The 15377-nt window shown below is 48.0% G+C and overlaps 2 protein-coding genes across 5 annotated transcripts in view; one reads left to right on the forward strand and one right to left on the reverse strand.

Annotated features, from left to right (window-relative positions):
* The window catches only part of CSMD2 (CUB and Sushi multiple domains 2), a gene marked incomplete at its 5' end in the record, with an annotated part of 547039 nt that overhangs the window by 284020 nt on the left and 247642 nt on the right, over positions 1 to 15377 (reverse strand). The window lies entirely within an intron of this gene.
* HMGB4 (high mobility group box 4) lies at positions 12033 to 12620 on the forward strand (the record flags this gene model as incomplete). The annotated part of the gene is made up of 1 exon (XM_080657051.1): positions 12033 to 12620. One exon carries the CDS (start codon positions 12033 to 12035, stop codon positions 12618 to 12620), a length of 588 nt encoding a protein of 195 aa, XP_080513177.1.

Here is a 15377-nt window from a genome sequence, read left to right on the forward strand (position 1 = left end):
TTTTATTGGATCACAACCACACTCATCCATTTACATACTGTCTGCTTTCATGCTACAATGGCAGAGTTGAGTAGTTGTGACAAAAACTATAACCTACAAAGCCAAAATATTTATCTTGCCCTTTATAGAAAGATTTTATTGACACTTACCATAGAGGCCTTTCTGCTGATATAGTTGGTTGGTAAAAAAAATTATTTTTCTAAGTAGTGAATAATAAAAGAATGCATACATAGCTTAAACATGTCCTTATGATATAAGATACTTGAACGTACATTTACTTGTACATTCCATTTAATGCAGGACCAAGGCCTTTCCTTTAACTATGGGTTCATTCTCTGCCTTGTCCATCTTGCATAAACTACTCCCATAATGAAGCACTTATCATTTCCAATTTCGCTACAGCTCGTCCAGTCAAAAATTTATTGAGCACCTATGATGTGCCAGGCATTGTGCCAGGCACTGGGGACGTGGTGGTGAACAAGACAGACCTGGTCTCTGTCCCAGTGGAACTGACTCAGTGGGTACAGCTGCCTCGCTCACACACACCTAATGTTTAGGAAGCAATTCTTTCCAGAGCTTTCCCTTCATGGAGCCATTCCAAAGCATTTAATTTAGTTTCCATAGATGCCACTATATTTCCTTTCACACTCATATTTCATCAGTTTATGTGATGTTTAATTTAAATCACATAATTACAATAACAAGTATGACTGGCACGAGAAAGTTGGCAACAAACCCATCTGATTCTCAGAAAGAGCAAGACTCAGCTGGTGGGAGCAGGGAGTGCACAGGCATTGGCAGTGGGGGTGGGAGACGGCCTGCAGGCAGCTGGGCTGACAGCACCACAGGCACGGGTCAGGAAGATCTATCAAGACCCATGGGAGGGCCAGTTACTCTAGGCAGCTACTTTGGTGGAGATGGTTAAGCATACACATGCCTTTGAATGAATGAATGAATGAATGAATGAAGGAAGGAAGGAACAAACAGCATTCTCTTGCTTTCAATAGTGGGACACTTTTTCTAATTTGTGATCAGGAGAGAGGAAACCAGCTAGCCTTAAAATCGTATTTGAGAAGGCTTTAGAAGTCTCCTAGGTCTAATGCCCAGCTATGTATGAATCCCAAATACAGCATTCTTGACAAAGGGTCGGTAGAGATCTGTTTTCAATACCTCCAATGATTAAGAACTCACCTCCTTGCCAAATACTCCCTGCCCACTTTGATCCACACACACACCTTTTCTAGCTATTTCCTGCTCATCCTTCAAGAGTCACCTTACAGCCAATGGCTCCAAGAAGTTGGCTTCTTCCATGTACCTCTGGACTCCTTGCCCTTTCCCTACCATAGTGCTTGGCTTACCAGCGTCATTCAGGGGTCTGCCTCACCCACCAAATTGTGAATTCCCTGAAGATAGGAGCTGTTTCTTTCTTGTTCATTTCTTTCCTTAGTACCTTGCAGAGTGCATGATACAAAGAAAGGGCACAGTAAATATCACTCACTAGAAGGAGGAACCCTTGAATGAATGAACACATGAATGTGATCTTGCTGGTGGAAGCAGAAGGCATATACAGGGCAAAGCAGGGGTCAGGTGAGCAGGTGAGCCTGGAGGCAGCAGGCAGGGCCTCGAAGGCCATGCTGGGTTTCATGTGGGTTTCCCATGAAGACATCCCTTGGTCCCAATCCCTTGGTCCCTTAGCCCTCGCTGTGCTCCTCATTCACGTGGCAGCTGCTTGTATCTTTTGGGGGGACTCTTCTCATGTTGACATATTCCCAATACAGCACCAGTGGAGTTTGGTAATAAATGTGAGCAAATGTTTCTTCTTCCCCAGCAGCAACTCAATAAACTCAACAAATTATCAGGGCTCTTCCCTGTGCATCTAATTGTCAGCTCCAGGGAACCCACACCAACTAACTACATCAGCCAACTAACTACATCAGGTAAATGCGGTTCCCTTTGATGCACTGCACCCTGGAGGCATGCGTGTGAGCCTGGGAGAGCTGAGGGACAGGGATCCTGGCTGTGTTTGCTGTCAGGAGGGATGAGGATGTCATTACTGATGTCCTGGGGATATATCACATTGAGAAGGTCTGGGAGTGGCTTGGGGTGTCAGTTCCTTACATTTCCAGCTCAGCTGCTCACCGGTGGGGCTGCTGGGTGAGGCATTACCTGACTCTGTGAGAGGCTGTGCCCATGATGCTGAAGTGAACAGAATGGATTGGGTCTGGTGCCAGGTGGATTTCCTACAACCTCTCCTACAACTCAGCCAACTCTTTCCTCTTCTGTCTCCAGGTCTCAATCAGGTACTTCCATTCTTTTCTGAGTGCTTGAAGCCTTAGAACAGTGGTTCTCAATCTTTCTAATGCCGCGACCCTTTAATTCAGTTCCTCATGTTGTGGTGACCCCCAACCATAAAATTATTTTTGTTGCTACTTCATAACTGTAATTTTGCTACTGTTAATGAATCGTAATGTAAATATCTGTGTTTTCCGATAGTCTTAGGTGACCCTGCTAGCGGTTCTCAACCTGTGGGTCGCCTAAGACCAGGGGTGGGCAAACTTTTTGACTCGAGGGCCACAATGGGTTCTTAAACTGGACCGGAGGGCCAGAACAAAAGCATGGATGGAGTGTTTGTGTGAACTAATATAAATTCAAAGTAAAGGAGCGGAGGAGAGAGCAAGAGAACCCTCCGCTCTTTCGGCTCCGCGGGCCGGATAGAACAGCCGAACGGGCCGGATCCGGCCCATGGGCCGTAGTTTGCCCACGGCTGTCTAAGACCATTGGAAAACACAGATATTTACATTACTATTCATAACAGTAGCAAAATTACAGCTATGAAGTAGCAACAAAAATAATTTTATGTTTGGGGGTCACCACAACATGAGGAACTGTATCAAAGGGTCGCGGCATTAGAAAGGCTGAGAACCACTGCCTTAGAAGATCAGTCTCCCTCTGCTTCAACCCACAGCTCCTAAAACCCTGAAGGCATAGCTGATGGCACTGGGGGGTGGAGGTAGGGTGAGCATGTGACACGAGCTGGGCCAATCAGCCAATGGGACTGTGCCCGCAGGAGATCTGCAAACACGGTGTCCCAGCATCATTTCTTCTACTTCTCCTTCATTCTTATACACTGTCCTGTGCCTTGTACATTCGTCCTCCTCTAGGTCCTCTCCAATCTGGGACAGAATCTAAGAGCAATCTCAGCCCCAACCAGCTGCTGGGACCTCAGCTGCCCATTCCCTGCACCTGAGTCTCTGTTACTACAGATTAGACCTGAGATCCAGCCTGGCGACCTAATGGTCCCCATGCCCAGAGACATTAGAAACTACCTCCATCAGGCATGGCCCAGGAACAGGGTGCAGGCCTCAGGGGTCTGGAGATCAAGGCAAGCTTACACTCCACATAGCCCTTCCCCTTCCTGGCTCAGGTTTCTGCCAAGGTAGAAGGGTCGCCTGTCTGGTTCATTACCTGTCGTGTTCCCCTACACAGAGGCAACAGGTTTAAGAAGGTTAAGGGTGAAGGGCTGGGCCTCTGGAATCTGACAGTCTTGCATTTGAACCTGGGTTCCACTGTTTACCAGCTGTGTAAAGGTGGGCCTGTGCCATAGCTCCTGAGTCTCAGTTTCCTCACCTGTGCAGAACAACCATGCTGGTGGATATAGCGTGTCCAGGACTGTGCCGGACACACAGTAGGTACCTCACAGATGTGAACTCTTTTCCTTCCTTGCTTAGGTCTGCGAAGAAAGATGATACCATCTCATCGACCGTAAACCCAATTCTCCAGAGCAGCCGTAGCCAACCTTTTGGACCTCAGGGACCACCAGTGGTCTGCGGACTACCGGCTGGTGACTGCTGCTCCAGAGCAGCAGTCAGGACAATTGTATACCCTCTAGTGACAGAACAGAGCAGGGGTGAAAGGACAGGGCACTCTGTGGCACCCAGAGTGGCCGGTACTCTTGGCAGCCACCTTCCCTTTCTCCCTTGTGTGGCTCTGGCCTGACCTCCACCAGCTCCTGCTTACTCAGCTGGCCATCTTCTGCCTGTTCACTGTCAGCATGACTCAGAGAAGGGACTTGCCCACTTCCTAGGAGGGTGGCAATGTATGCCCCGCAGAGGCCTCTGGGATTACATTTGGATACTACTTCTTACCCAGAGGAAATGCTTGGACGTGACTTATCGAGGAGCCTCCCATGCCAGCCTTCGCTTGCCACTTGACTGCCATTGTTTGAGCATCACTGGTGCTCCCTCTCTCCCTCCAGAAAGCAGCCAGCCAGCCCCGCCTGAGGCTGGCAGCTCTCACAGAAATCCTGGCCGAAATCCTGATCCAATCAGTCTGGAATTGAAGAGAAATTATTGGCTGCTGTGGCCAGCCCATAGGAAGAGCAGGGTGGTGGCTGGGATGACTAGACCCAGGGACGTGGCTGCCACAGGCCGCCTTCTCAGCACCCCATCTCTCTTGTGTTCTGTCTGCTGGCTCCCTTCTCTCCACTGCAAATGCTGGCTGCTTGAGGCTGGAGCCATGCCCATCCTTAGGAGCTCCCTGATTCACCCTCTTCCTTCATTCCCTGAGAGAAGAGGACTTCTTTCCTTGGTTCCAACTCAAAAAGGGTCACACGAGGCCTTTGCTTAGTCTGGTTGGGAGATGTGCCATGGGCATCTACTAGAACCCTAGGACTGGTTTGGGGACAGTTCTTCAAAAGAAGAAATATGCTCAAAAGATGGGAGGGGTCCTAAGCAGACAAAATCAAAGACATCCATTGTGGCTCAGAGAGGCAGGGGTTTGGACTCTTGATGCAAGGGAGTGGCTTTGTCAAGGCCTCTGGGAAGCAGGCAGGGCTCACTATGGGGTCTTCTCCCCTCTGCTGGTCTTGCTCTAGATCTCCTCCCTTTTTGCTGCATCCTGCCAGAGGAAAGCAGGCATGCCTAGCCCACCATGCTGATCCCCTTCTTGTGCTTGATCATCAATCCCCTTTCCTGTCCAGCTGTCCGCTAGTCCATGGGGCTGGGTGCTGACACCTCCGCCAGCTCCGGTCAGCATCTGCCCTTAGGAGTGGATGCAGGCTCCATGTACACCCCCACAGAGGCTGCTGTGGTGCCGTGGGCTGTCCAGGTCAGTCTACCTGCTGGACTCCAGGCATCCTGTGAACTGGGATCACCTGACACCAGATCCATCTGGAATGAGCATCAGCCCAGATGAGAAAGTCTCAGCTGAATCCCTGAAGTGTGGAGATTCAGACACAACATTCTCCTTCTGCCTGCCTTCTTCTTGCCAGACTTGGCCTTGATGCTTCCTGGTTTCCTCCTTTCCCTGACCCCAGCCAAGGCAGTCTCTAGACTCCCAGGCGGGGCTGATCACATGGCTTCAGGAGTCAAACCAACCTGAACGTGATGTCCTGTCTCCGCTTAACCTCTCTGTCTAGGCTTCCAAAGTTGATAAACTTAAAGCATCGTCATCATTTTTATTACAATTTTACATGGTCACATCTGATTGAGTAACAGTGCCTGGCATGAGGTCAGGGCCAAGGAAGCCTAAGGGTACTGTTTATGACCCTGCCTTCCCCACCAGTTTGGCTTCTAGGAAATTTCAGATTCCTCTCTCTAGTACCACCTTCCTTTCTAAGACCTGTCCATCCCTTAGAGACTGCTTCTCACAGGTCATCATAAATCAGCCACACTGCTCCAGGAACTCACAGCTATTTACTGTGGTGTGTGTGCACACGTGTGTGTAAATGAGTGGTGAATGGGTGAGTGAATGAATTAATTGGTAAGCAAATGAGTGAATGGGTCGGCAAACTCATTAGTCAACAGAGCCAAATATCAACAGTACAACGATTGAAATTTCTTTTGAGAGCCAATTTTTTTAAACTTAAACTATATAGGTAGGTACATTGTTATTAACTTAATTAGGGTACTCCTAAGCTGGCCTTTACTAAAAACTCAAGGGGCCAAAGAGCCGCATGTGGCTCGCGAGCCGCAGTTTGCCGACCACTGGGTTAGCCAGTGAGTGAAGAAGAGTGTGTGACATTGAATAGATCATGCTCCCTGCCCCCTTAACTAATCAAATAAACATCGGTGTAAATATTTCATCTCTATTAACACAAGCAGGGATGAAGAATAGCACAGGAAAAGTTATAGACCACCAGTTAGATGAGAAAGGTACTGTGTTTGCTTTCCATGGCTGCTTTAACAAATTACTACAAATTTCGTGGCTTGAAACAACACATATTCGTTATCTTACAATTCTGGGGCTCAGAAGTCCAAAATGGCTATCACTGGGCCAAGGTCAAAGTGTCGGCAGGGCTGTGGAGCCCTCTGGGAGCTGCGGGGAAAAATCCATTTGCTTGCCTTTCCCAGCGTCTGAGTAGCCTCGTTTCTTGGCTTGTGGTCTTTTCATCTTCAAAGCCAGCAGGGCAACACCTTAAATCTCTTTCAGACTCTGTCTCCCTGCAACTGTCATCACATCTCCATCCCTAATGCTGACACTCCTGCTTCCTCTGACAGGGACCCATGAAATGACATCAAGCCCACCTGGATAATCTAGGATAATTTCCATCTCAACATCCTTAACATAATCCATCGGCAGAGTTCCTTTTGCTGTGCAAGTTAACATTCACAGATGTTGGGGTCTTGGTGGAGTCATTCTTCCTGCCACAGATACCTTGCTCAGAGGGCCCGCACAGCCACTGATTCCCAGCCCACAGGTGGAGGAGCCGCAGGAGGGGGTGGAGGAAGCATCAAAGCATTTATTACATTCCTGTCTGTGCCCGGTCCTTTTGCTCTTGTTGTTGCTGTGGCCTGAGCACTGGGATTTTTTAAAGCTTCTCAGGTGGTCCCAGCATGCCCCCATATTTGAGAAACACTGCAACAAAGATATGCCCAGAGTGTATGTTACTGTGATCGCGGTTTAAAATCTGCCCTGTGTGTCCTGAAAGAGAAGGGTCCAGAGCAAGCTGTCTCAGCCCTGGGTGCACAGTACTTTCAGCTGGGGAGATGTTTTTTTTTTTTTTAAAAAGTCCTCACCGAGGATATGTTTTTATTGATTTTAGAGAGAAGAAAGAGAAAGAGAGAGACATTAATGTGAGAGAGAAACATTGATTGGTTGCTTCTCGTACACGACCTGACCCTGGATTAAATCTACAATCCAGGTATGTGCCCTGACTGGGAATCGAACCTGCAACCTTTTGATGTATACAAGATGATGCTCCAACCAACTTAGCCACACTGGCCAGGGCTGGGGAGATAAAAAACAAAAACAAAAAAAACCCCAAAACTTTATATTTTGAAATGAGAATAGAGTTGCAAAATTAGTACAGAAATTTCCTGAATACCCTTCAAGCAGCTTCCCCTAATATTAGCAACTTATATAACAACTAGAGGCCTGGTGCACGAAATTCGTGCACGGCGGGGCAGGGGGGGCGGGTGGTCCCTCAGCCCAGCCTGCACCCTCTCCAATCTGGGACCCCTTGAGGGATGTCCGGTAGGATCGGGCCTAAACGGGCAGTCGGACATCCTTCTCACAATCCAGGACTGCTGGCTCCCAACTGCTCGCCTGCCTACCTTCCTGATTGCCCCTAACTGCTTCTGCCTGCCAGCCTTCCTGATTGCCCCTAACCGCTTCTGCCTTCCCCTAACCGCTTCTGCCTACTGGCTCCCAACCACTCGCCTGCCTGCCTGCCTGATTGCCCCTAACTGCTTCTGACTGCCAGCCTTATCACTCCCTAACCACTCCCCTGCAGGCCTGGGTCCCCCCCAACTGCCCTTCCCTGCAGGCCTGGTCACCCCCAACTTCCCTCCTCTGCTGGTCTGGTCACCCCTAACTGCCCTCTCTTGCAGGCTTGATCGCCCCCAACTGCCCTCCCTTGCAGGCCTGGTCCCTCCCAACTGCCCTCCCCTGTTGGCCTGATTGCCCACAACTGCCCTCCCTTGCAGGCCTGGTCCCTCCCAACTGCCCTCCCCTGCTGGCCTGATCACCCACAACTGTCCTCCCTTGCAGACCTGGTCCCTCCCAACTGCCCTCCCCTGCTGGCCATCTTGTGGTGGCCATCTTGTGTCCACATGGGGGCAGGATCTTTGACCACATGGGGGCAGCCATCTTGTGTGTTGGAGTGATGGTCAATCTGCATATTACTCTTTTATTAGATAGGATGGTTCATGTATCAAGACTAAGAAATCAACATTGCTACAGTACCATCAGCTCCATTGAAGACTTTATCCAGATCTGCCCAGTTTGTCCATTACTTCCCTCTTTTGTTCCAGGATCCAGTCCAGCATTTCTCAGTGCATTCAGTAATCACATCTACTGAGTCTCCTTCAATCTGTGTCCATTTCTCATGCTTTTATTGTTTTCTCAAGACCATGACACTTTTGGAGAGTATTGGACAAGTATTTTCTAGAATGTTCATTAACTTTGGTTTGTCTAATATTTTCTCATAATTAGACCAGGGTTTATGGATTTGGGGGGAGAATCCCACAGAGGGGAGCTGCTCTTGTTAATGACATCATAGAAAGGGAAGATGTGATATCAACATGGCTTGATGTTCACCTCCATTGTAAAGATAGAATCTTTTCCCATATTCTATTTATTAGAAGCAAGTCCCTTATCCAGCCCACACTGTAGGAGACTGGGAGTGTCAGGGGCTTCTATTATTTCAATGAGTTAATCCCTGCTTTTATCATCACTTCAAAGCCTTGCACAGAGAAGGATGTAATGAGCTAGACTTGCCCGGAATTACTCAGCCTAGTAAGTGGTGAAGCTAGAATTTGAACTTATGTCTCTCTGACTCCAAAGGCCATGTTCTGATTTTTTCATTTCATTTTATCACCAAGTAAAGGGGAGCTCCCTCCCAGCTTGCCTAAGACAATGTTTTTCAAACTAATTAAGGAGTCATGAGATCAGTCCGTGGGTTGAATTTTAAATAACAAAATAAAATAGAGGAAGATTATAACAGAATAGAATAGAAAATGGAGGTTTTGAAAAACTTTTGTTTCTGTAAGGTCTGTGCTTAGAGACATTTATCTTTAAGAAGAAAAATAGCACCCCATCCCATTACACAGGGCTCTTATGAGGACTAAATGAACTGATATAGGCAAAGTGCTTAGAACAGAGGCTGACACAAATTAGGCATTATGTAAATATTATTATTATGAGGTATGCATGTGCATAAATAAATGGGTCATGATGTAAAATGGATGGGGATGGCAGATGTTTTTGCAAAGTTTTATTGGGACACAGCCGCCCTCATTCATTACATATTATCTATGGCTATTTTTGAGCTATAATGGCAGAGTTGAGTACTTGCAACGGAAACTGTGTGGCCTGTAAAACCTAAACTATTCACTGCCTGGCCCTGCCTAGATGTCATCTCGCGATACAAGGATATGAGACACTACTTCCTGGGCCTGGTGGTCTTGTCCTGCCACTGCCCTGGCAGGCACTCCTGCTCATGCAGACCATGCCAGACGATGTGACTGCTCTGCTCTTGGGTTTCCAGAAGCTCAATACCCTCCTACCTGGATTGATGTCCACACTTTATCCACCTCACGGCTGTTCATAGTGGACGGCACTGATCAGGGCTCCAGCAGAAAACAGATGGCCACTCAAATTAGATGAATTCAAAGCGTGTTTAATAAAGAGGCTGTTTACAAAGGAAAGGGCAAGGTGTGGGAAAGACACAGGGACAGCCAGTCCTCTGAGGCTAGTTAAAACGGAGATCCTACACCTCGGCAGGTGGGGGCAAGGAGAGGGGCAGCTACGGAACCTGGAAGGGGTCAGTCATTTAGAGAGGGTGCTTTAAGGAGAAGCGGAGGTGTTCGGTCCAGGGACTGAGAGCCAGGCCAGCTGAGCCCCCCAGGAGGGAGCCAGGAGAGTAAATGCCTTGACCTCACCTCCTCCCTCCTTCATCGCCTGTTGGGGTCTCCACTGGCCAAACAAATGGAAGTCAGAGGACACAGGATTCACTGATGTGGTCCATATGGGTCAGAGAGCAGAATGCAGAGGTACGTAAGGGGCTCTGGAGGGGCAGACCTCAGACACCAGCACGCACAGGAGTGATCTAGAAAGCAGGGGGCAGCTACCCTCTGGAAGCTTCAGACAAAGGACCCTCAGTCCCCGCTTCATCCCTCCATGTTAGGGATGTGACCCAAACAACCAAGGACTGCCATAGCTTTTATGCTTTTATATCTTTTCTTCCTAGATCTGATGGGCCCAGATGGTTATCATTGGTTTCATCTTTCTGGATCTAATCCTTGTGAGAGGGTGAAGGTCATAAATAGAGGCCCAGAACAGAGGCCCAGATAAGCTGCAGGTTGTTCTGTAAGTCTGGCAGAGTCTATTAGTACGCAGGATGGTTAGCCCCTTTCTTCCTCACAGCCCATCCTTTTTCCTCAGGAAGAAGTTGTGTCCCATTCATCTCTGAAGCCCAGCTCGAGTCTACCATACAGGTGAGCCAACCTCTGGCTTCTTGGGAGAAAAAACTGGAGTGGAAAAAGCTACTTGGGTTGACAAATGTCCTCAGAGTAATCGTTCTCATGACCAGACCCCTCTCTCCCCTACCCTAGCCCAGACATCCTCAGCTGGCATCTGGTATCTCAGAGGCCCCCAAATCCAGCCACAGAACTATAGTATGTCAGCTGAAGGGCCTGTTCTGGCCAGTCCACCACATTGATTTTATAGATGAGAAATCACAGGCTCACAGCAAGAAAGGGGCTGGCTTAGGTGGCCCTTGGCAGAGCTGGGCTAGAATTCAAGACTGGGTCTCTCATCAGTTTCCATCCTTCTTTCACACAAGATGGAAAATGAAGTCAATCTTGGAGCCCTGGGAATGGACTTGGCAAACATTCTAAATGCAGTCTAGTCTTAGGCAAATTGCTCTGTCAAGTTCACCTGGACCCTTAGCCCTCATAGGAGCAGTTAGTTTTCTATCAGCGGGAGGAAGCAAGGCCTGAGTCAGGTGAATGAGTCCAAATCCACACTCCCATCTACTCTGGGCTGTTTTACCTTAAACAGGTTAATTTTTATGTTAATGAGGCTCGATTTTCTAGTCCTATCATCAACCACTGAGTTATATTAACTCCATTATCATACAAGCAAGTACCCCTTGCTGACCAAAGGTCAATCAATGACAACTGAACTTTTCTTTTTCTTCCAGTTGGAAGACTGGTGGGATATTTGCGACTGCTTTTACAAAAGGCCAGAGACCAACTTATTTGAATGTAGCTGTTATACCTGGGTCTTCTAACCCCAAGAATTGGGGAACCCTGAGATGAGTCCACCTGATAACCAAGGATTAGATCTCAAATGCAATTAGCAAAATGCCAAGGTTCTCCTCTCTTCTGCCCTCCCCACTCCCTCAAATCTCTTCAGAGGAAGAATAATTTAGACTTACAGCCCAAGTGCTCAGGTTTTAAATCAGACAACTCTGTCCTGACAGGAAGCGAGTCAGGGCTGTCACACCTGATTATTTTTAGAGTTACTACTAAACTCTTGGTGCAGTGTGAGTTGCCACTGTTCCAGGCAAACAGAAAGACTTCCCATTTTATCACGACAGCTCTGGGGCCATCCACCTCCTCGAGTTCCTTATTTCCAGCCTGTCTTTGGAAGGGATGACATGGCATCTTGTCAATGTTATGGCGAGGAAGGCAGATCCCATGGTTTGTTGCTGAGTCTGAGGAACCGAAGCTGAGCAAAGCTGCTGCCTCCAGGAAGCCAGGGAGAAATATTCTAGGGGAAGGCGCTACTCCATAGCTTTCTCCAGAAAAACTGTTATGTTTCATGAGAAGCAAAAAAAATTGACCATCGCGTAGCCAACCAATGAGAGTCCCTCTATGCAAATGCCAAGAGTGGCCAGCTTGTGGATGATGTCACAATCTCCTTCTATGACCTAATAATGTCACTACCACTGAAAAGGCCGGCCCTTGAATGCAGCTCTTAAAGAGAGGACAATTCACCACAAGCAGAGCACCTTCTAGATTGCTCCTGGAGTGTGGGGACAAAAGTCTCTGCTGTCCAAGTTACTGAATCCAGAAAAACATGATCTGATGAACATGGCCAAAGAAATCCAGCTAAGGCCCAAGGTTAATGTCTCTTCTTACATCCACTTCTTACTGAATTACAGAAACAAGTTTAAGGAGCAGCAGCCAAATACCTTCCTTGGCTTTAAAGAGTTCTCTAGAAAGTGTTCGGAAAAATGGAGGTCCATCTCAAAGCATGAAAAATCCAAATATGAAGCCCTGGCCAAGCTCGACAAAGCCCGATACCAGGAAGAGATGATGAATTACGTTGGCAAGAAGAAAAAGCGGAGAAAGCGGGACCCACTCGCACCCAGGCGGCCTCCATCATCCTTCCTACTCTTCTGCCAAGACCACTATGCCCAGCTGAAAAGGGAGAATCCCACCTGGTCCGTCGTGCAGGTGGCTAAGGCCTCAGGGAAGCTGTGGTCTGCAAAAGCGGACATGGAGAAGCAGCTGTATGAAGAGAGAGCGGCTATTCTGAGAGCTAAGTACTACGAGGAACTGAAAGTCTACCGCGAGCAACGCATTGCCAGGAAGAATCTCAGAAGGTCCACGAGGAACCTGTGCAGGGGGTGTGGGCAGGCTGAGGCCGTTGAAGCTGGTGGCTCCAATTAGAAATAAAAGGCCATTCAACTGTGCTGCCTGTCCCTGGTCTTGTGTGTGGCATTAGAGCGGCTGTGGCTGCTGCTTTGCAGAACTGAGTAGCGTGGTAGGGTTTGGAAACTGATCTGGGGAGGGGACAACTTTGAGAGATGTGGCAACAGTGGCCAAAGGGATGTGTGTGGTCAGCACCTACAGGGCTTCATTTGGGTGGGGGATGGGGGTGTGTGAGTCTCCAGGTAGTAAGACGCTAGGATTCATGAAGGTAGGAGTCTCCAGTTCCAAGTAGTTATCCAGGGTGGAAGGCCCTGCTCAGGGTCACGGTCCTACTCAAGGCTAGGTATATGAACACCAATACTGCCAGCCTCCTCACCAGGAGGTCAGAAGCCTGGAGTAAATGATGTAACACATGCAAAAGTATCTGCCATAACCCTTAATTCAGAACTGGTCCTGCAGCATAAACCACAGCACGGTAAGGCTTGGATACCATTAGCAGCCAGGATGAAACTCCAGTGGTGGTCCCTATCCTAGTCAGGATGAAACTCGGAGCTGATTTTACAAAAACAGCTGCCTGATTGTGCCCGAGGTCCTAGAAGTTGGAGAAAACCCTGTTGATATTTTGGGGGCACCCACCCATTTTTCTGTGGATATAAACATAGCATACAGAGAATAGAGATGTGCTGCCTTTATCACCACATGGCATCCATTCCTTTTCCTCTTGCTCAAGGCACCCTGATTCAACTTAACCAAGGTTTGATGAGATGGAATCTCCTTGGCCTCAGTGATTGGTTCAGTGATGAGCATGTGACCCACGTTGGTCCAATCAGAGTGGGTCTCAGGACTTGTGCAAGGAGTCCTAGGGGAGGAGGCAGTCCTGGGGATTGATGACAGTCATTTGGCTCATTCTCAGGCTTAACTTTTCACTGAAGATGGCCTCACATTTCAGTTTTTCTTTAAGATGGTTTGACTTAGGTTTTCTGCCACTTAGAAGGAGTCAAAACAGGTAATTTTAGACAACAATTTTTTCAGGCAACAATATACTGTGGGCAACATTTCATACCAATCAATATAGATTCATATGGAATATTTTAAAATGGCTCTCAACTTCTTGACATCAAATAGACTGGGCCTACCCGCAAGCCTGCTTTTTTGTCACCAGGCTACTCATGCAACAGACTTCCCTAGTCCCACCTCCAACCCTTAGTCCATGATGGACTTACACTTTGTACTCTACTGTTTAAACTTCTACTTTCAAAAGTGAAAAATACATATTTTGAAAAGTCTTTCAGAACTGGGTGAACCTTGAAGAGGAGAGGTAATATGGTGTCATTTAGAAATTCAGCATCTAATATCAAGCAGGAATCCTGGATTATGTAGGACTCCCATGTGTTAGACCCTGTGCTGGGTGCCAGGAAGTCCAACAGGGACTACTGTTAGGTTCCTGCTCGGCGAGAATGTTCCTTCTGATGAGAATGGAGAACGTGGGCATAATCCACAGCACTGCAAGGCAGGATGAGGAAAGTGAAGACTACATAACATGCTGGGGCAGGATGGGTACCACCCACCAAGGCAAACCACTGAAGTCTTCCCGGAGGAAGCAGCTTTATGCTACTTGGCAACCTTGCACTCATGCTGGCAAGTTCCCGTTCCCATTTCCCACAGCTGCTGTTCCAACTTGGCTTGGCATCCCCTCCAGCCCAACCTCCACTCACTCAGGAGACACCCACATTTTCTGCTTCATTGAGAAAATAGAGATCATCAGACATAAGTGTTCTTGGTTTTCTTCTTTCTCAACATGCAACCACACCCATCCTTTCCTCCTGGTCTCATGGAGAGCTATAACTGTCTTGCTACCCCCTTCCTTTCCTCCCTTAGGCACTATAAAGATGCTGAACCTCAGCTTCTAAGCTTGCACAGATTAGCTTGGTGGCACGATACAAGCGGTTCCCATCTTAAACTTCACAGGACCCTGGGCAAGTTCCCAATCTTCTGTGTCTCGGGTTTCTCATCTATGCAATGTGGTAACGCCTGCCTTACAGATTGTTTTAGAGAGTAAATGATGTAACACATGCCAAAGTATCTGCCATAGCCCTTAACACATAATAGGGACTGTGGTGAACACCCTCTAGGCTCTCCCATGGCTCCCCTTCCCCACACCCCACTGCACGATCCCCTCCCATTAACTGTGGGTAGAATCTGTGACTTGCTTCCAACCAATAGAGTGAGGCAAGGAGGATGGGATGCGACTTCCATGGTTATGTGATGATACACAAAACTCCATCTGGTTGATTTGCTCTGGGGATTCTCCTTGCTGGTTTGACAAAGTGAGCTTTCAATCTGGGGAAGCCCATGTGGCAAGGAACAGTGGGAAGCCTCAGGAGATAAGGTGGCCTTAGACCCGTGGTCGGCAAACTGCAGCTCGCGAGCCACATGTGGCTCTTTGGCCCCTTGAGTGTGGCTCTTCCACAAAATACGACGGCCTGGGCGAGTCTATTTTGAAGAAGTGGCATTAGAAGAAGTTTAAGTTTAAAAAATTTGGCTCTCAAAAGAAATTCCAATCGTTGTACTGTTGATATTTGGCTCTGCTGACTAATGAGTTTGCCGATCACTGCCTTAGACCAATAACCAGCAAAAAACTGAAGGTCTCAGTCCTACAACTATAGGAACTACAGCAACTACACAAGTGGGGAAGTAGGTCCTTCCTCAGCTAAGCCCCAGAGGACTCAGCTCAGGCTGACATCTTGATTTCAGCCCTGTGAGACCTCAAGCAAT

The sequence above is a fragment of the Plecotus auritus genome, assembly GCF_963455305.1.
Source record: "Plecotus auritus genome assembly, chromosome: 2".
In the NCBI taxonomy this organism is placed as follows: Eukaryota; Metazoa; Chordata; class Mammalia; order Chiroptera; family Vespertilionidae; genus Plecotus; species Plecotus auritus.